The sequence below is a fragment of the Uloborus diversus genome, chromosome 7, assembly GCF_026930045.1.
Source record: "Uloborus diversus isolate 005 chromosome 7, Udiv.v.3.1, whole genome shotgun sequence".
NCBI classification, from domain to species: Eukaryota; Metazoa; Arthropoda; class Arachnida; order Araneae; family Uloboridae; genus Uloborus; species Uloborus diversus.
The window spans coordinates 10,205,022-10,226,414 of record NC_072737.1 but is presented as its reverse complement, the minus strand read 5'-3'; the positions used below and the strand labels follow the sequence as shown (position 1 = coordinate 10,226,414).

At 36.4% G+C, this 21,393-nt stretch overlaps 1 protein-coding gene across 1 annotated transcript in view; it reads left to right on the top strand.

Annotated features, from left to right (window-relative positions):
* The window catches only part of LOC129226235 (clotting factor C-like), a 53,977-nt gene extending 32,850 nt beyond the window's left edge, over positions 1–21,127 (top strand). Inside the window, exons 6-11 of the mRNA XM_054860833.1 lie at positions 3,074–3,277; positions 10,787–10,880; positions 14,474–14,661; positions 17,681–17,964; positions 19,705–19,872; positions 20,713–21,127. Of these exons, the coding sequence (XP_054716808.1) occupies positions 3,074–3,277; positions 10,787–10,880; positions 14,474–14,661; positions 17,681–17,964; positions 19,705–19,872; positions 20,713–21,063 (1,289 nt within the window). The 3' untranslated portion in view covers positions 21,064–21,127. The remainder of the gene's footprint in view (positions 1–3,073; positions 3,278–10,786; positions 10,881–14,473; positions 14,662–17,680; positions 17,965–19,704; positions 19,873–20,712) is intronic.
* Positions 21,128–21,393: the final 266 nt, after the last annotated feature.

Below are 21,393 nucleotides of genomic sequence, written 5' to 3'. Positions count from 1 at the left end.
ATTTTAACCTTCTACCGCTTACCATTTTTGAGTTGACTTATGAGATACATACGTACATCCAGCCGCAAAAAACAACGCAATAATTAACTTGTTTGGTACCTCAATGCAGTATTAAAAACTCTTTCGGGTGTGATTAAAGTAGAAATTCATACTGAAATTTAAGTAAACAATTTTATATGAAAACAATAACTCTTTATTTTGTATTAAAAAGTAAAACAGCAAAGTTCATTTTTTTCGAAAACATCGGCCAATCCATCGGCTTTTCAATGTTTTTAAGGCCGATGGGCCGATGTTTCCTGCAAGTTAGCATCGGCGGCCGATGCCGATGCCGATGGCTAAATTGTTGAACCATCGGCGCCGATGCATCGGCCAGGCCGATGCATCGGTCGAGTCCTAGCAAATATAGTTTGGTTAGTAGTCGACGCTTAATTTGTGTGAGCACTCACGGGAGCTCAGTTTTCTCACTTCTTTATTCCATGGGAATTTTCTCATAATTGGCGGAATTCAAGGCTATTTTCACACTAAAATGAATTCTGAAAACTACAGGGCTGCTTCACTTTTGTCAGGAACTAAGAGCTATTAGTAGGTATAGGTGGCGCTGTGCGTAGAAGTGTAGTAGGCTTGATCACTTCAAGCATGTCAAAATAATAAATTTAAAAAAAAAAACTAGCTGTTGCTGGATTAGGCTAATGCCCCTGTATATGTACGAGCCGGCGCATCAGCTTAAGATCAGCCATTTTGAATCGGAGCGCGTGTTTGAGTGGTTGTCTTTTCTGGCGAGTTATCGCGTTCGGTTATTGTTCACTGTGAGCAGTTATTAGCGGCACGTGAATTGTTTATTAAATAAAATATTATTTCCGGCAAATTTAGCGAAATCCGAAACTTTGCTGAAGTAACGCTAGCAGCGCAACAATGAAAAAAAAATACGATCCAAAATGGCTAAACTTAAGCTGATGCGTCTGACGACGTCATATCTGCTTGGCGAGAAATTGAAGCTTAGTCCATATCACCTAATTGGCATCATTTTTGGAGATATTTTTTTTGTCAGGCTTCTACAATTGGTTCTTATTGAAAATATGAGAGTTGCGACATTTTACGCTTTTGAGAAAAGACTAGGACTTACAGAAGTTCAAAAAAGCTACCACATATGACGAGAATATATACATTTCTATTTATAAAACCAAACTGATCAGGGTTGGCCGGATTGGACCCAACTGAGTTGGACCCAATGGGTTTTTTTCAAAAAATCCATTTGAAAAAACCCATTATTTAGCCCATTTTTGGGGTTTTTTTTTTTTTTTCAATTTTCTGAGAAGTTTAAAAAGAAAAAATAATTAATTTAAATACTTTCACAATTTAAACTTCTTTTCTATTTGTTTTTCACCGCAGACAATGGACATAAAAATTGAATTTTGAACTTAAATAGTATTTCTTAACTCTTAACGGCATTTAAAAAAATACTTCAAAGATTTTAAATAAATATATTTTACTTTTTCCTTTAACTGGTCAATAAATAACTTAAATTATCTTGACTAAGTCCTGTCACGTCTGATTTTCCCAATATTTGTAGATTGTACAGAGGAAACTATTCTAGCTAAAAGGCTTTCATGTGAATTATTTTCTGCAAACAAATACATCACAAATCTCGAATAAACAAGGTATATTTTTTAGAAATTAACAGGTTATACAAACGGTCGGACAGAAAACAGAATAGGATGTACAGTATTTTCATTATCTTTAGAAAAAGTTTAATATGTCTTACTCTGTACTCAGCAATAGAAAAACAGGCAACATAAAATTCAAAGAAGTGTCTTGATTAAGCTGGAATTCAGCAAAAAGGGATTTTTAAACTACTTGAGGTTCTACAGTAGTTTTGCATAGCAAAATGAAATGCAATAAAGTAAAATGCAAAAAAAAAAAAAAAAAAAAAAAAAGTAGTAATTAAAAACGAACAATAGATTTTATCACTCGAGAAGTAACTTTGCCTTAACTGTTGGTAATCATGGAAACTAAACGAGCTGATGTGTGCATCACATGACTCCCTTTTACTCCAATTTAATGTCATTTCCCCATTATTGGCAATTTTAATGTGATTCAATTGTTTACTCTCTAAATATCACCAACTGTGGCCAAATTGCAACCAAATTTAGAATTAAAAAAAAAATCGCCAAATTTGTCGCCAAGTTGGCGACAAAACTTGGCGACCAAAAGACTGGCGATAAATCGCCAAGTGTCTGATAAATTATAACACCACTTGAGTTTAAATCGAAATTAACAATGATTTCCCTCCAAAAAGGGGCAAAAGACCCCCTTAGAAACATCCGAATGCAACCAAAACGGAAGGTGCACAACTAGGTCCCACTAGGAGTCTTCGTACCAAATTTCAACTTTCTAAGACATACCGTTTTTGAGTTATGCGAGATACATACACACATACACACATACGCACATACATACAGACGTCAGGAGAAAATTCGTTGTAATTAACTCGGGGGTCGTCAAAATGGATATTTCGGGTGTCTGTAGGTTCCTAGGCATATATCCACGTGTGGTCGAGTCGAAAAAAAACTCAACATTCATTTGGGGGTGAGAAAAACGGAAATTAAGGCCGATTTTTGAGTGAAAATTTTTTCGCGAATACAATACTTCCTTTTTTGTAAATGGAAGTAAAAATCTGAAGATTCACCATTCTTGGGTTTCGTCGTCTTTTATACTTTTCTTATGAAAACGCTGAATTTTACAGCTTTTTTTTTTTACCCCAAGACCATTTTTGTGCTTTGTCCATATACTTACGCTACAATATGCTACAAGTCCGCCACATTTTCCCTAGAAAAAGACAAAAAAACCCACATTTCTTTTTTAAAAACCCAGCTTTAGTTGGGTTTTTTTGGGTTTTATTTTAAAAAAACCCTGGGTCCATGGGCTTTTTTTTAAAAAACCCGGGTTTTTGTCAACTCTGAAACTGATAGCTATTATTATATTTTGATGGCCATGAAGATCATTCAAAAGTGTCACTTTTATTCACAGGTGTTTCCATTATTTTAATAACCACCTGTGCGTTATCTGCTTACAGATATCTCCTGCACTGATCCAGGTGACATCCCATTCGGTCGGCGTGGAAACAACCAGCAGACTTTTCTCGCTGGTTCATCTGTGTCCTACACCTGCACAGAAAGGTTTTCCTTAGTGGGCAATCCGGTCATCACCTGCCAACAGGATGGACGCTGGTCATCTGCGAAGCCCCAGTGCGTTTCTGATTCAGGCTTCACCTTCACAGGTAACATTACCGATGCGAACAGGTACTGATTGACGCATGTGCCAACTGAACCCAAGGTTACAGACGTTGATAACCAGTAAAATAGAGTTCGCTTTTTCGAAGAAAATAAATTGGATTATTTTCGTAAAACTCTTATTTTAAATTTTGAACGATATTTCGGGAGTGAAAACATAAAGGAAAATAAGTATCAATTTTATTAAGCACTAGTGGTACCCGCACGGCTTTGCCCGTAGTAGAAAATCAAAAGGCCATTTGGATCGCCTGTTTATTTACAAATAATGGATGATGAATTTCTCGACAATTTGCTGTGTTCATTTATCTCGCCGATGTTACGGTTCCACGTTATGATAATTTGGTAATTTGCTCTTCCACGTTATGATAATTTGCTCGGTAAAATGTCCTTAAAAATTGGAATAGAAAAAGAACAAAATTGAATTTTCAAAAAATCGCTTCGAGGTGCACACCCCCATGCTATAAACTAATTCTGTGCCAAATTTCTTGAATATCGGCCGAACGGTCTAGGCGCTATGCGCGTCACAGAGATCCCGATATCCAGACAGACAGAGAGACTTTCAGCTTTATTCTTAATAAAGAAGATAAAGATTTGATTTTTTTTTCTTTCATTCTTTCTCAGCGGGAACTGCCGTTCCAAAAAAATTCCCCAGGAGGATTGTGAGAAAAGTGCATCAATACGATCCATAAACATTGTAACCTCGATTATCCGAAATTCCTTTAGCCGAAATCTTGTTTAACCGAAATTGATTTCCTTGAATTTCAATTTTTGCACCATTATCAATAATTTTAAGGTCACCACCAGAGGCAACCATTTGTGTCTCTAGAGCTTGAATACACCACCTTGCGGTTAATGACATTAGCTCAAAGCGGTGAAACATTTTTAATTTTGCTCAGACAAGTGTTTAATGAAAAAAATGACTTTTTAAGGTCCTTAATGTCGAGTAATGACATTTCGCGCATGTGCGTGTTGTTATTATCATTATTATTATTATTATTATTATTATTATTATTAAAGTAAAACAGCTGAAACGGGATGACACTTAAACAAAAGACTTAACCTCAGTGGCGCACACAAGGGAAGGGTCCAGGGGGTCCGGACCCCTCCCATTGATTCTATGTATTTTGTACCTAGAATAATTTCAAACAAAGGTAACAATGCGTTCAGTTGTTATAAGTGAAATAATACAATCCTCATGTTAGAAGATTTTTAAAAAAGTTGTGCTCTTTTTCTATAACGAATTGCTTGTAAGAAGCAGAATGGTGATTATAAATGAATACACCACAATAACCATGTTTTTAGTTTTGTAATTAGAGAATAAAATGAGAGTCTATGAAATTGAATCAATTTTTTAATTATAAGAAAAGTAAAAGCATAAATTATTTTGCTCTCTGGTTATTTTTTTAAGTATATTTCATTAAACAATGCTAATTCAATTTCAATAGTTTATTTTTTACTGTTTTTCATTCCCGGGAATCGATAAAATCAAGCCAATACATTTGACGGCATATTGGGGTATGATAGGAGAATAAGGCTTTTGATCTTGGACCCTCCCCTTACAAAATTCCTGTGTGCGCCACTGCTTAACCTGAATAACCATCATTTTCTGTTTAATTAACAACAAAGGTTTGATATCCTGGACACTCCGCGGCATCCCTCGCCTATCCCCACAGCACCCTAGAACGCCGCAGCACCCATTCTAAGAACCCCCTGTCCCAAAAAGTAATGAGCCTAAACTCGGTAAGGCCACTATACAAGGGGAGCTGACTTATCCGACATTTTGGTTCCAAAATTGGAGGGGCACAAAATTAGTTTTTGTAAAAAGAGCCTCGTTGTAGAAAACGGGTGCCCAAGCTTTATCTGAGTTGCCTGCTTGATGTTTGATTATTTCATTCTGTGAATGAAAAATATTTAATTAATTCAAGTTAAAAACAAATTAGGTGTGGAAATGACGTTCATTATAGTAAACCTTTCCCGAAACAGTTTGGTTGAATTTGTGAATCAAGTTATCTTTCTAGATTCACCTTAAGTGACATTTTACTCAACTTAAGGGGACGGTGGACCTTGAAAGCATTTTTTTTTAATTTATAAATTTTGAAATGTGAAACTTGGCATAAAATTAGTAAGTTTATTAGCATGCAGAATATCAAGCAAAAAAAAGCAACAAAATAAAAATTTAATTAAAATTAAAAATTTTGAAATTTAAAGTAAAAATTTTTAAATGCTCCACGCGATTCAATTTTTGCTTTTTTCTCAAACAATTTGCATTTTATCAGGGAACAGAACATTGCCAAGAATTTTAGGTATCCATTTAAGGATTGGTCCATTATTAAGAGCGCAGTATTTTTTTTAGCGTAAAGCAATAGTTTTTGTTGCGAATATTACATAAAAATCGAAACTTTAATATTTTTAAGCAACATAAAATTCTCTTAAACCTTAATGCATACCCAGTTTTATCAAACTACTACCAAAGTAGCACATTCTGAAATTTGAAGTATATCGAGCAAAAATTAAGTCGCATGGAGCTTTTTTCAATCTGTGTCAGCATCGAATTTTCCAGTTCGAGATAATGACGTTAAAGTCTAATTCCACCTACATTTCATGATCTTCGAATTTAATACCTCCGGAAAGATATTTTCACGATGAATAAATATTTGACATTAATACCAATTTAAGAATTTATTGAAACTTAGCTTACATGTTTGACACTTAGTTTTTCGACTTTGTTTACATGTATGACAGCCATTTTAATCGAAAACACGCTCTGTTTACTTTTTTTTTAAACGCCTATAACTTCGCGATGAAGCATGAGATTAACAAGCGGTTTTTTTCATACGATTCAGCACACCGATTTGACCGATTTGAGCTATTTGGAATGTTCACGGACCCCTAAACATCAATTGTTTTACGACATAGCAACCAGCGAGTATTGATACGTATTTATAAATACTGGAAACAGGGTTGGATCCAAAGCTGTCTTGGAACCAAAATGTCGGATAGGTCAGCCTGTCTCTTTCCAGGGGTTCAAAGACTCGGCATTCTCTGCCTTGCAGCGCCACTAATGAACAATGCAGCGATGGCAAGTGTTTTCCCCTGCACTAATGGTGCGCGGGCAGAGAAGCAACTTTTACAGAGTTCTGTCGACGATCAAAAAAGCTTGTTGATGTTGATTTCAGTTTGCCGTGGTTTTTTTTATTCGATCTATGATGAATGGGTGGCGAATCTCATAAATCATTGCCTTTGATAGAAAAAAGTATTTTCAAACACTGTGTCTCTGCCAGTGGTTGGAAAAACTACATTTTTTTGGTAGCGAACTACAACTACAGCTACTTTCTTACAAATGTAGTTAACTACAACTACAACTACTTTTTTTAAAAAGTAGCAACTACAAACTACTTTTGAAATGTAGTCGCTACTTCGCTACTTTTCAAAACAATAAGTAAATAAACAAAAATAAAAAAAATGAAATAAAATAAAATAAGTGGGCTTAGTGTGTCTCACAAAAAATTAGTCGATTTTTCAAGTCATGCCCTCTTATATTTTTCCAGTTATGTCAAAATAATTTGAAAAAATGTTTCATATAATTTGTTGAATAACGGCAACCCGTGCCGACTTGCGTCTGAAAGTGTAAACCAGCACTTGTATGCTAGCTCCCCCCCCCCCCCCCTCCAAAAAAAAAAACTTTTTAAAAATTCGAAATTCCTGTTGATAAAACGTTGCCCCTAAACCCTACTCCCCACATGTACCACAAAAAATATTTATTCAAATTAAAAATCATTTGGATACCCCTCACTTGGCCTAAAAATTATAATTTTCTTTAAAAAATTGATTTATATATATATATATATATATATATATATATATATATATATATATATATATTTTAAAAAAATTTACAAATTTACACATGAATTTAAATAAAAAATCAAGTTCAAAAATTATTAGCGAGCTCATTTTCAGATCAACATTTTCAAATGAGTAACAAAAAAATAATACATTTAAAATGAAAAATTCAACTTAACCTTGAAAAAATCCATATCTTTGAGTACTGTGTGGAGGACTTCAATATTGCAGGAGAGCAAAAATTTCTATTTAACGCTAATTACCTACTTTACTGTTGATATTTTTCAGCTTGGTAATTTCGTAAAATTTACCATAAATTTTAAAAAATATGTATCGATAAAAAAACAATTTTTTGAAGAAAGTTATAATTTTAGGCCAAGTGTAGGGGATACCTTAATGTTTTCTAATTTGAATAAATGTTTTTGTGGTGCATGCGGGGTATAGGGGGGAAACGTTTTACCAACAGAAATTTCGAGTTTCTAAATTTTTTTTTTTTTTAATTTGGCACTGGTTGCAATTGTTCAAATTATATGAAACTTTTTAAAAATTGTTTTGATGTAAGTGGGAAAATATAAAAGGGTGTACGACTTGAAAAATCAATTTTCGATTTTTGGCGGACACCCTAATGCAAACACACACGGTAAGAGGATTGAACGAAAAAAGGTTTAGATTGACAAATTAGCTCATTTGAACATGGAATATTACTAAGAATTATCTATTATTTATTCCCCCCCCCCAAATGTCCGTTATTCTTCTCTTATATAACACTGCAATTCTCGTATTCATTGTAAGCCGGCAAGGGCGATTCAATATCATCCTCATCTATAACATTTACAGTAGCTTGAAAATTTAAGCTTCACGAAATATATATATTATATATATTTTTCTTTTCAACTTTAGGTTTGTTCATATAAAATTAACGAAATTTTCAATTTGCAAAATCATTGATATCTTCATTTTCGCGAAAATAAATATTTTTACAGTGTTGGATTTCTTTGAAGTTTAAAACGTTCATCCACGGGACATTCCCGACAGTCAGAAAAAACAAAGGAGTTACTAAATTGGCGTTTATCGCTAATTCATACATACTTTTCTTTTTAAGCTCTATTCAATACAAATTATGGCGAAATATGAAAATTACAATTGCAAACGAACTAATGGCGTCAAACAGATAGAACGTATGGCGTCAAAATGATATGCCAGAGGGCATCTCGTATTTTTATAAGTCTTATTTCTCATTGCATCCGTTGATGTACTCGCGTAAGATTTGCGCGAGTCAAATTCGTTTGAACCGAATTGTTCCTTTAAAAAAAAAATCTTTATTAAAAAGTAGTTTTCAGAAATCGCTACAAACTACTATTTTTTTGTAGCGAACTACTCACTACACTACTCTTTTTCAAAAGTAGTGTGCTACACTACAAACTACTGAAAAATGTAGCTACTACAGTAGCTTCGCTACTTGTAGCGCGCTACTTCCAACCACTGGTCTCTGCTAATAAACACTATCGTCTGTTGTTTCGCGTTTAAAAATGCGTTTATTTTTATTTATTCCTCTCTTTATTTTAACGCCAATTTCTGACGGTTTGGACATTTCTTGACCTTGTCATTTTGCTGATATATAGCTTGGAGCCTTATTAAAATCCAAACGCTTAGAAACAGTAATTATGAATGATTATTTTAAAAATCACATTTAATTTAAGGGGATATTTCGATAATTGGGAATCTGGCGTGATCGTCTCATTTTTGGCCCAAATAATTTTATTTTGGTATACCTGCTGATTTATAGTAACCCTATGTGAATAGATATTTCCAAACTCTTTGTTTTGATTTGGAAAGAAAAATACCTCTCGCGCTGGCGCTGGAGCCAAAAATTGACGACAATGAAGAAAGATCGCCAGATTCCTAATTATCGAAATATCCCCTAACTTAATAATGTCACACCAGAAATATTTAAATGAATTCATTCATAGCATGATCTTCATTTTCATTTTGTTTGCTATAGTATAAGTTTTTATATGTAGTTTAGCATAAGTTTTGTCATCAATATCTTGTACTTAATACTGCGATTGCCTATGTTTCTTGTTGCATAGATAATTTATTTTCAATTGCTCCATGTTTTATGTCATAACATTTGAGCGCTCTTTTTGTATGATCTTTACTAATAATACAGTAGAAAGTCCCTCTGTCCGTCAGGATCTCTGTGACGCGCATAGCACCTAGCCAGTTCGGCCGATTTTCATGAAATTTGGCACAAAGATAGTTTGTAGCGTGGGGGTGTGCAACTCGAAGCGATTTTTCGAAAATTCGATGTGGTTCTTTTTCTATACAAATTTTAAGAAAAAAAAAATCCGAGCAAATTATCACAACGTGGAATAGTAAATTACGAAATCATCATAACGTGGATCCGTAACATGGGAGATCCATTTAACATAGCCAATTGGCGAGAGCTTCATCATCCATTACTTTTTAATATACAGGCAAACCAAATGACCTTTTGATTTTCTACTGCGGGAAAACCGTGCGGGTGCCACTAATATTGAATAAAAACTCTGAAAAGGTAGATACCAGACTGACTACTTACGGCAAGTGTTATTGCAATTAATTTTTACTTTCTGTTTAAATGTCTTAGTAATTCAAATTCGGGTTGTACTCCCTATTGCTGCGTCGACGCAACAACACTAACCAGGGAACTTCAGAAGCAATAATATTGATGAAGGAACCACAGACGCAACAATACTGACCAGGGAACCACAGGCGCGAGAGTACTGACCAGGAAACCACACGAATAGTGTAATTTTGAAAAAAAATAGTTTTAATATACTAATATATAATTAGTATAAATAATACTAATTAAAAAAATACATTGAGACACGTATTTGACGCAAAAATTATTTGCTCTCGTGCCTCCGTTGTCGAGATATAAGATCTAAAAGTCTGGTAAAATGTTAAGGAAAGGGCCAAATTTAAAGGTTTTGTGAGAAATTGAAACTTTCACTCAATTTCACCATCTTCTGCATAGGCTCTCTCAATTCGGCGACTTAAATTAAAATTTCGGCAGACTTTAAGATCTCATATTTCGATGACGGAGACACGAGGGCAAATGATTTATGCATCCAATAACATTTTTTACTGTAATCTTTTGATTTCTACTCAATTTTTTTCCCGTTATTGCATTGTCGCACGGTGTCCTAGCAAGTTTTAAATAACGGACTCAGCTGTTTGCAGCAATACGGAAAGCCCCTCCCCAAATATTGCCATTGCTGCTTCAGGAAAGTGGGGTTAATACCTTAGAGCAGGAATTATAAATGAAGGGAATAAGTCCAATCATCAGCTTAGCAAAAGCTTGGGCTAAGATCTCAAGTCACGTGACTTAACAACGACAAATGGTTGCTACGTTTTAGGTGAAACTAGCGAAAGGAACCTGATTTCTTCCAATGCTTCGCTTTAAAATATATCACGTGACTTGGGGTCTGTGTTTCAAGAATGAAATTCTTCAATCTCTCCATTTTATCTCTTCTCGATGGTTAATACTCCTTCTAGTAATGCTTCTCTTTGGTCTTTAAAATTGAAAGAGAGACTTTCTCTTGAAGTGTATGCTGCCAGATGTTTAACACTTCCATATGATTTTAACCTCGTGTTTCTTTCAATTTTAGCACTGTGTCCGAAGCCCAATGTACCAAAAAATGCCCTCGTCTTCGTCAGTTACCCTAGCCAACATCCTCTGAGAACATTCTTCAGTACCGACATGTAAGTATAGTGATCTGTATTGAAGTTTTTATTGCATGGGAGCTGCGTCTCTAATAGCCACTCTTTGTGAATTTGGTCAATATTAAATATTTTGAAAAACGAAAAGTCTCTAATAGCCACTCTTTGTGAATTTAGTCAATAGTAAAAAATATTTTGAAAAACGAAAAGTCTCTAATAGCCACTCTTTGTGAATTTGGTCAATAGTAAAAAATATTTTGAAAAACGAAAAGTCTCTAATAGCCACTCTTTGTGAATTTGGTCAATAGTAAAAAATATTTTGAAAAACGAAAAGTCTCTAATAGCCACTCTTTGTGAATTTGGTCAATATTGAAAAATATTTTGAAAAGCGAAAAGTCTCTAAAAGCAGTGACTAATTTCCAAATAAGCAGAGCAGGGAAGGCAAATTTTCCTCTTGTTAACATTTGATAGTATTCTTAAGAACAAAATATTCGGTGAATGTTTGTTTTCTATGACAAAATCTTCCTCGTCACTCATTTAGTTTCAGTCATTGAATGAAAATGAAACACTTTGAAGGGTCCAAAGCCACGTAATAATCTGCTCTAGCTCAATACAGTAAAACCTATCTACAACGATACTGTTGGGACCTAAAAAATATCGTAATAGACAGGTTATCGTTATGGACAGTTTTATTATTCATGCTGACATTTTGCTGGGGCCAAAAAAAATATCGTAATAGACAGGTTATCGTTATGGACAGTTTTATTATTCATGCTGACATTTTGCTGGGGCCAAAAAAAAAATGTTATAGACAGGTTGCCGTTATAGACCGTATCGTTATACACAGGTTTCACTGTACTTACCTCCTATGGCCACAATACATAAGTAAGTGTAAATGAATGAAATTATGTCAAAAATCGTTATTTATGCCTAAGCTTGATTCTTTAAGTTTGAGGGAGGTCGTTTCAGACGTTTTGCTTAGGCTTTCAAAGTCAAGGTAAATTTGCTTGTACACTGTAAAAAGGAAAAAAATAATATTTCTAGGAAACGGGCGTTTATATAAGTTTCTAGTAACGACACAGCTCTTAGGAAAAGCAATATTTTTACTAGAAACCTTTATGGAAGTCCAGTTACCTAGGAGTTTTCTTGTAAGCGGGCAGCTTTTTTCTTATTTTAATTTTTTATTTTATTTTATTATTATTATTGTTATTATTATTATTTGCGTACGAAAGGCTAATTTTTTAAAGTTCGATCGGTAACAAAATGAAAACCATGAAAAGTCTTTTTTTAGATGGTTCTGTAGAAGTATTCCAATCAGGTCCGTCAATTTTGAATGTGGGCAAAGGTTATATACTTAATGTAAATTATGCAAAAAATCACGCTCACTTTAACGTAAATACATAAGTTTTCCAAAGTCGGTAGGGGGGGGGGAATAATTGACCGCCAAAATGACGGATCTGACCGCTCCAGAGTCGATTTTATACGCTGTTCTGAGCGAAATGTTTGTCTTCCTTGCCAGACTTTCATGTGAGCAAAAAGATGGAAATTGGAGAGCGACAAGTCCGGAGTGTGATGGTCGAACAACATGCATTATGAACCTCTGCACTGACTTCTTCAAAGTTTCAATGCAATTCCCGCGTGTTTCTGTAAACCAAGAAAGTTTTTTCGTGTAAATTATTCATTTTTCAATGAATTTCTGTTGCATTGCACCTCTCGGTATGCTGGAAATGAAGCATACAGCAGAAAGAATCGTGTCAAATTCGACAGTGTAAAAAATTGATCATTTTAACTGCAAAAGAAATAGTAATAACTGTTTTCTAAAACGAAGAAGTCTCTCAAAAAGTCAGTATTGCAAGAGATGTTGACTTTTTACCCGACTGCGCGTGCACGACGCAAAGGAGGTTAATGCGTTAATAAGTCTATGTATGTATGTATGTATGTTTGTTCCTATGAGGCGTCGTAGAGGCTAAACATCTTGGTCAATTTTTTTATGATTCTTACGTCAATGGATTTTTCTTAACCTTGGGAGTGTCACTAAACACTTGACAATAATCTTAATTCACCGAATCAACAACCAGACGCCATATTGTCAATTCGGGATCGCTTCGCACGCTAACTGCGTGCTACACAGCGAACGACAAATGCAGGTAGCGTTTTCACTGCCTGAATTTTTTGTTTACTAAGTCTACTAATTTGGGCCGTGGTAGCCCGATCGGTAGAGTGTCGGATTCGGGGCCGGAGGGTCCTGAGTTCGAACCTCGATGGTCGAAGACCCACCGTCGTCATTAAAGGGGACTGGGCGACGTTAAATAGGCTCGTGGTCTCAATGTCCTCCAAGTGAAACGATACCTCTCGGGTGCTAGTACTAGGTAGCTATTAGCTCCTGGACTAGTTCTAAATTCTCATTAACTGGTCAATCCGGTGATGGTGCTGCCATCTATCGGTACATAAAATAATGGAGGCAAGGCACTTAGTATGCAGTCCTCGACATAAATACAGTTGTAGTCTGTTGTGACTCTGGATAGGAATAGGAATAGGAAGTCTACTAATTTGATTTTCATCTCTAACATGTTAATAACTAAGTCAATGAAAATTAACTAAAAAGTGTAAAATAAAAAAAATTATTAAATAAAAACAAAAAACCCGACTGCGTAAGAACCAAAAAAACTAAAAAGAAAAAATATGAGCCGAGTAGTTTAGAATGTTATTAAGTACTAATGAATAACTACACCATTGAAATAGTTTTACAATTGAGACACACATAAGACAAATCATAAATTCAAAAGCAAAATAAAAGAATCAATAGTCGGGGCCCATTCAAATTTTACAGGATTCCTTGATTGGTAAAAAAGGAATGGGCCCCGACTGTTGATCTTTCTATTCTGCTTTTGAATTTATGATTTGTCTTATGGTGTGTGTCGATTATAAAACTATTTCAATGTTGTAGTGATTCAATAGTGCTTAATAACATTCAAAACTACTTGGCTTATAATTTTTTCTTTTTAGTTTTTTTTGGTTTTTATGCAGTCGGGGTTTTTTTGTTTTCATTTATTTTTATTTTTTAAATATATTTGAAAAGTGAAAAAAAATCTCTAAAAATCCTTCTTTTTCAAATCGAGTGAATTGAAAATTTATTAAAACCACATAAAATATATAACCATAACTTTTTTTGAGTAATCACGATTGCTTGTTGTTCTCATTTGACGGTCCTTGGCGTTGTGGTTTCTTTTTCAGCTTGAACCAGGGGCCTCTGCAGCACAACCACTCACCGGCTCCTCTGGTCCTGAGCACTGCCCGTGTCACACAGAATCCACTTCTCCTGGTCGGAGGAGTCAATGTCCTACGTACACACACGCCTAAGTGCATACACACAGGTCTACGCACACACACAAACCTACACATGCACGCACGCGTGCCTACACACACACGTCTGCACACACATACACAACTATACACAAAGAACCGTCCGGGAAGGGCAGGCTTGGGGGGACGGGAGCCGTTTCTAGAAACAATAACTCCAATGAGTAGAGTCCTGTCCTATTGCAACTCGTGATTGCGAAAAACATAACTTGAATTAAAAATTTCAGAATTCTAATTAATTTTCTTCTATGTTTTTTTTTTTTTTTTTTCCCCAGATCTTTGACGGAGAAGTTGTACCTGCTCCATTCCGCTCGCCAGTACCAAGAGAGCAACGAAACCTTCCCAGTGGGTACTCGCGTCCAGTACCGCTGCAAATCTCGATTCTACAAACTGTACGGTTCCGAGTACCAGACTTGTCTCTCTTCTCGTACCTGGAGTGGATACCAGCCAGCCTGTATACCAGGTTAGGATTAGATTTTATAGCATAATATTTATCAGAAAATAATTCTTTACAAAAACTTCTTATCAAAAGAGCCGCTTTTGATTTATAAAATACATTTTTGATTTATTTTTTTGCTGAGTTAATGTTAAAACTTTGCCCGATACTTTAAACGGACGATTGACAACGTGTTATTAGATTTAAAGATGTAATCTTCTTTCAACTGTACATTTTTTGTTCTTTCATATTTGATTGGGACATCTAATTATTGTTTTTATTACTTCCTTTTACAAAAATGGAAGTATTGTATTCGCAAAAAAATTTTCACTCAAAACTCGATCTTAATTTCCATTTTGCTCACCCCCGAATGAATGATGAGTTTTTTTTTTTTTTTTTCGACTCGACCACGCGTGGATAAGTGCCTAAGAACGTATAGACACGCGAAATATCCATTTTGACGATTCCCGAGTTAGTTACAACGAGTTTTCTCGTGACGTCTGTATGTACGTATCTATGTATGTGCGTATGTACGTATGTGCGTATGTATGTCGCATAACTCAAGAACGGTATGTCCTAGAAAGTTGAAATTTATTACGTCCTAGTGGGGTCTAGTTGTGCACCTTCCCTTGTGGTTGCATTCGGATGCTCCTAAGGGTGTCTTTTCTCCCATTTTGGGGGGAAATCATTGTTAATTTCGATGTGAACTCAAGTGGTGTAATAATTTGGCGGACACTTGGCGATATATCGTCAGTCTTTTGGTCGCCAAGTTTTGCTGCCAACATGGCGACAAATTTGGCGATTTTTTTTTGAGCAATCATATTGCTTATTTTTCTCATTTGACGGTTTTGAATTTCTATGATTTTATTCCCCCCCCCCCCGTCTCCCTCTGCAGCACCACCGTCGACCGGCTCCTCTAGATGCTGCTCCTATAGCGAAAACAGTCTCCAGGTTGCGTCAATATCCTACACTTACACGCATACATACATGCATCTACATACACACCCATATATACACCTACTCACACAAACATATACACACATACATACACCTACACAAACACATACAAACACACACACACCTATACACACACACACCTACACACATACATATATATACACACACACACATACACACTCCTACATACACACACCTACACACACATACCTGCACACACACAAATACACATACATACACACACTCATGCCTGCACACAGACACAAACACACACGCCTACATACACACACAGACACTTGTGATTGCGAAAAACATAATTTGAATTCCAAATGTCAAAATTCGAATTATTATTTTTCTTTTTTTAATTTGGTTTCAATTTGGCCACTGTTGGTGATATTTAGAGAGTTAACTCTTGAATCACATTAAAATTGCCAGTAATGGGGAAATGACATTAAATTGGTGTAAAAGGAAGTCATGTGATGCACACATCGGCTCGTTTTTAAATTTTTATTGCATTATTCTGGGCAGCTCATTTTCAACACGATGAGGTGTTACGATTTTCCCATTACTTTTACATCTCGCGATAACGCACATGTTAAATTTGTACTAAGTTAGTCTCATATGGTGGACCTCTACTGATTCCTCCGAAATTAGTTAATCGTCCATCTCACTTTTGCAGGTTGTTTTACGTACCGAAAATGACTTTCTTACCATTGGGGGTTAAAAAAATTAACAACAGATTTTTAAGATAAAGATAAATAAATACCTTTGTGCTGAACAGTAAAGTAAGACAAAAACAACGTTAGAAGAAGCACAAATTTGCAAATAACAGCAGACACATGTTGACGCTTTTGTCGGATGTCTTGTCATCCATAAGCTCATTATTTTTTGCATTGAAAAAGGCGTTCCCTGTAACGCCGAAACACGTGTCTGCTGTTATTTGCAAATTTGTGCTTCTTCTAACGTTGTTTTTGTCTTACTTTAAAAGATTTTTAATTTTCCGTGTTTTGGAAGTTTTTAAAAATCTCCTTTTAACTTTGTTGTTATATGGAAAGTCTAAACCAGCGGTCGGCATCCTAAATTGACTGAAGATCGACTTTCCAAGTTCGATGAATACGAAGATCGACTTTAAAAGGGGGGGGGGAACGGTCATGTTGCTTTCGCGGTTAAGTTGAGATTATGCTGACTTCAAATTATAGGCAAAATCTTATTAAAATAGACTTTACTACTTATTAAATAGTTGCTTTAATTTGATAAAATAATGTTACATGGACACTGTTTTCACCCATAAGTAGATATATTGCTTGTTATAAAATTGATTAAATTGTGACCATAAAAAAATCCGCTGAACCTAAAAAGTTTCGAAAATTTTCGAATAATTTGGACGTTAAACCTAGTTTTGTTCTAGAAAATGGTACTCCGATAGAAACCAACGAAAAAATACAGGGTGTCCGAGAAAGATCCGTACAACTTCAAAAATTTATTGAAAAAGAAACAATAGGGTTACAGCGAAACTAATTAGTACATTAGATAGAATAACTCAAAAAGTTTTTTTCCTATAACTTAAGTTATTACCTTAGGAAATTTCTACATGAGACCCTTTCGTAGCACGAACAATATCAAGACGATAATCCAATTCCATCCACGACCGTTTCAGCAGGCTAACATCAACAGTAGCTACAGCTGTTTGGATGTTTTGTTCCGTTATGTTTGCGTATTGGATTTAGTTTCGATAAACCACGCAACACATTGAGCTTTCTTCACGCGATCCGCCATTGAAATAACTAAAATGCTTTAATATTCCTTTGCGTGACATGTGGGGCCATATATGGTCAGAAACAAACTGCAGAAAAAAACTTTTTGAGTTATTCTATCTAATGTACTAATTAGTTTCGCTGTAATCCTATAGTTTCTTTCAATAAATTTTTGAAGTTGTACGGATCTTTCTTGGACACCCTGTATTGTCGCGATCGATTGAAAATAGGCTCGAGATCGACCGGTCGATCGCGATCGACGGGTTGCCGACCGCTGGTCTAAACATATTAATCTTGTCTGTGTGGTGAGCATTCAGAACCTTTTTCTTTTTCAGATTGTGGCCGGTCAGATGCTCCGCGCACCCCATTCATCGTGAACGGCAACGCCAGTCAAATGGGGCACTGGCCCTGGCAAGTGGGCCTAACCCTGAAGGGCCCCACGGGGCCCCAGCTCATCTGCGGGGCGGTTTTGATCAGCGAGCTGTGGGCCCTGACGGCAGCACACTGCGTCACCAGGAAGTTCTCGAACGTCGCCATGGAGCCGAGAGAGTTGCTTCTGTTCTGTGGGAAGTTTTACCGGAGTTTCGCGAAGGACGATGAATACGTCCAAGTAAGACAGGTGAGTACACTGCAAATTTACTATAAAGTCCACACAGGGACGAATACAAGGGAGGTGCGATGGAGGCGATCGCCCCTCCCTTGAGTGACTCTGCACCGGCAATTTTCGCGAATTGAAGTTCTGAAATGCAAGTGTAGGTCTTTTTTGATGACGTTAAAAAAGGAATAGGGTTCAAATTTCCCTTCCGGAAACTTTTCGGAATTGAATTTTCGAAACGCAATTTTAGAAGATCTTTGTCTTTGGTGATATTAGGAAAGGAAGTTTGGAAGGCATTTTGCAAAATTTAAGTCTTAAAGACGCGATTGTCAACATCTCGGGTAGTGGGAAGAAATGGATTCAGTGACTATCTTCTGGTAATTTTTCGAAACTGAAGTTTCAAAAAGCGAAATTTTAGACGACCTTTGATGATGTTAGGAGGGAAGGGTTTTGAAACATTACCACGGATTTATTACGAAATTGAAATTTTAGTACGTAATTTTAGAATACCTCTTTCAACGGAAAAGGAAAGGAATAATTTCGGCGAATTCCTCGGCTAAATCCCTGTGTTTTAGTGGTTTCAGCTAAAAATGCTTTGGAAGCCCCCTCCCCAATCATGTTTAAATCAGAAGCGTAGTACGAATTCTGTTAAAAAAAACCAATCGCTCCCTCCTTGAAAACTTTCTGGATCCGCCCTTGACTCCACAATCAGAAAAAAACAAAAGAATTCAAAAGAAATGCCTTCCAATGGCCAGAATGTGTACTAAAATACGTCCGAATGTGCTCCGTTAAAAAAAGTGCACTGAAATGTACTCCAAGTATGTCACGAAAATGTCGACCCATAGGTGGGTCGCACGGAGGGCGGAGGGGAGGAGCAAGGAAGGCAGCAGCTTCCCAAATCTTTTGCAAATATCAAGGGGCCTTGCTCTATCACTTTTCGGAGTTAAAAAATAACGATCGATTGAAAATTGACTTTTTACTCGGCGGATTGATTTACTTCACGAAAATAAAAATTGAAAGCTTTAAATAGATGGACTAATATATGGTCCAAATAGATAGAACTATTCCACAAATATACGACACAAATGGTGATACATATCGATACGAATAATAAATTGTTTTTAAGCAAGTACGTACTTTAAATGAATAACTACTAATCCATAGAAGCTCTTTGATTAAGTAGGTACATTGAATATTTCCGCATAAAAATGAATAAGAAAAAAAAGCAACAATTTTTGATTTTTAAATCCTTTCCAGAATTTTTTTTTCTAGCATTTAATCATTTATTTTTCAGCTGCAATGACGTCGGACTGACGCTCAAAAGTGCACCACGCTGCTTACTATACTTACCTTACTATGATTTACTGTGCGATCTGTGCAGGAGTTTTACATTTAAATAAAATAAAAAAATGAAATACTTGGCTGATTTATAGTTCGTTCTTGCTACATAACAGTGAACGCCGGTAAATTGAATCAGTGGTTACTTGAATCAAATCCTCAAAAAGAGAGCAAAATCCAGATTTATTGAAGTATCCGCTTTATTGAATCAACCGCTTTCTGGAATCAAAACTGTTTGAAACAAACGTTATTCATACAAGCGGCGGTCACTGTATCTTAATTTAATATAGTTAAGTGAATTTAATTTTTTTAACTCTACACATTTGGTCCGGATAAAATGTAGATCCGGATAAATGGGGACCGGATAAACGAGGTTCTACTGTATAGGATATTTAATAACAAGGACTTTTTTTCTCTCTTTTGCAGGTGAAGCAGATCGTCATAAACGAAGAATACGACTTCATCCACTTCGACGGCGACATCGCCCTGTTGCAGTTGGAGACGCCAGTGGAACTGACGACCAGGATACAGCCCGTCTGCCTACCGACCGAAGAGACGACCAGGGAGAACATCCGCGATGGGAAGAAAGGCATTGTAAGTTGGCAAAAGTCTCATGTCCTGCCTGTTTCTTCAGCATCAACTAAAATGTTGGGTGGCTCAGCAATCCCTGGCACTCTGTGGAAGATTCATTGGATTCGTAAGGAATGGGAAGTGCATTAAACGCGATGAGGAAATTACGACTTCCACAATCTGCATTTAATAATTTCAGTTAATCTCCGAAGTTCAATTGAAGTTAACTTCTTATTCAAACATGCAACGACGCGAACTTTCGCCGACGATTGCTTAAAAGCAACCACTGCTCATCTCGTTTTCAACCGATTTTGAGGTGGACTCGTCCATTCCTCAGCGCGAAACCCGCGAACAATCTAGAGTTGGAGAGTTTTCTCTACCTGCCTTGGAGTGTACTTGCAAATAACTCTGTACTGAAAGCCTAAGTGGAATAGTTGCGTCCTGAGTTCAAAGCTGAGAGGCTCCAGGCTGATATTATTACCAACAATAGATGTACACTTTTCAGCTTGGATACGGGACAAAGAGCTTCTAAACACATTATGGCCAAAAGCAGCCATTAAGGTTGGAATGTCTTCCAGTGGATAATTCCATAAATTGTCAGACAAGTAAAACATTTGGAATGTTTTATTTTAACTAATGCGTAATATTCAAAGAGAAATACAGCAAAAATGAAATTTAAACACAGGTTATGTGGAAAGAAATTACTTTCCCAGAAATGCAGTGGCAGAACGGTATTCCAGTTTGTTTCAGCACTAAATGTTGTTCCAAAATGTTCATATCTAACTGAGTTTTTAAAAAATTCACTGTTCGTAAATTCTTGAGGCATTTGTTTCCAACTGACTCTTTTTCTCGCTTCTTTGATAGGTTCTTGGCTGGGGTCTGACAGAAAACGGAACCTTCTCGGAGTCCCTGCGAGAAACCACCTTGCCGATCGTCGGCCACGACAGGTGCGAGGAAGCCTACAGGGAGGGTCTCCGCAGCATCACCATCACACGCAACATGTTCTGTGCCGGACACGAGACCGGACTTTCGGACACGTGCAACGGGGACAGCGGGGGCCCCTTCGTCTTTTCGGTGGGCCCCGCCAACGACCACCGGTGGTACCTGGAGGGATTGGTCAGCTGGGGCAGCGAGTCTGGATGCGGAAAGGCCAAGCATTACTCTGGTTTCACGAAGGTTGGCAGATACGTGCCCTGGATTAACATGTTCATATAAACTCCCTGCCAAACGGAACGACCTTGAGGGTCACGGATCTGGACGAAATTCCGGATTTAGGTCAATTCCCCCACTAGATATGAACCCAGGTATATCGGTTTGACTGAATAAGTCCTAGTTTGGCTGTAATAGGGGTCCAAAGTTTCTAGTTTGGTTCCAGAAAAGCTAGGGTTTTTCCTTTGAAATTAACTTTTTTTACTCTTTTCTTGATATTGCATTGCAGTATCGTCTATTTGAATGCATTCACAATATAGAATAAATTTCACCGCCCCTACGTCGTATTAACGAGATACGCGAGAGATGTTAGGAGAGCAAATATTGTGTCAACGT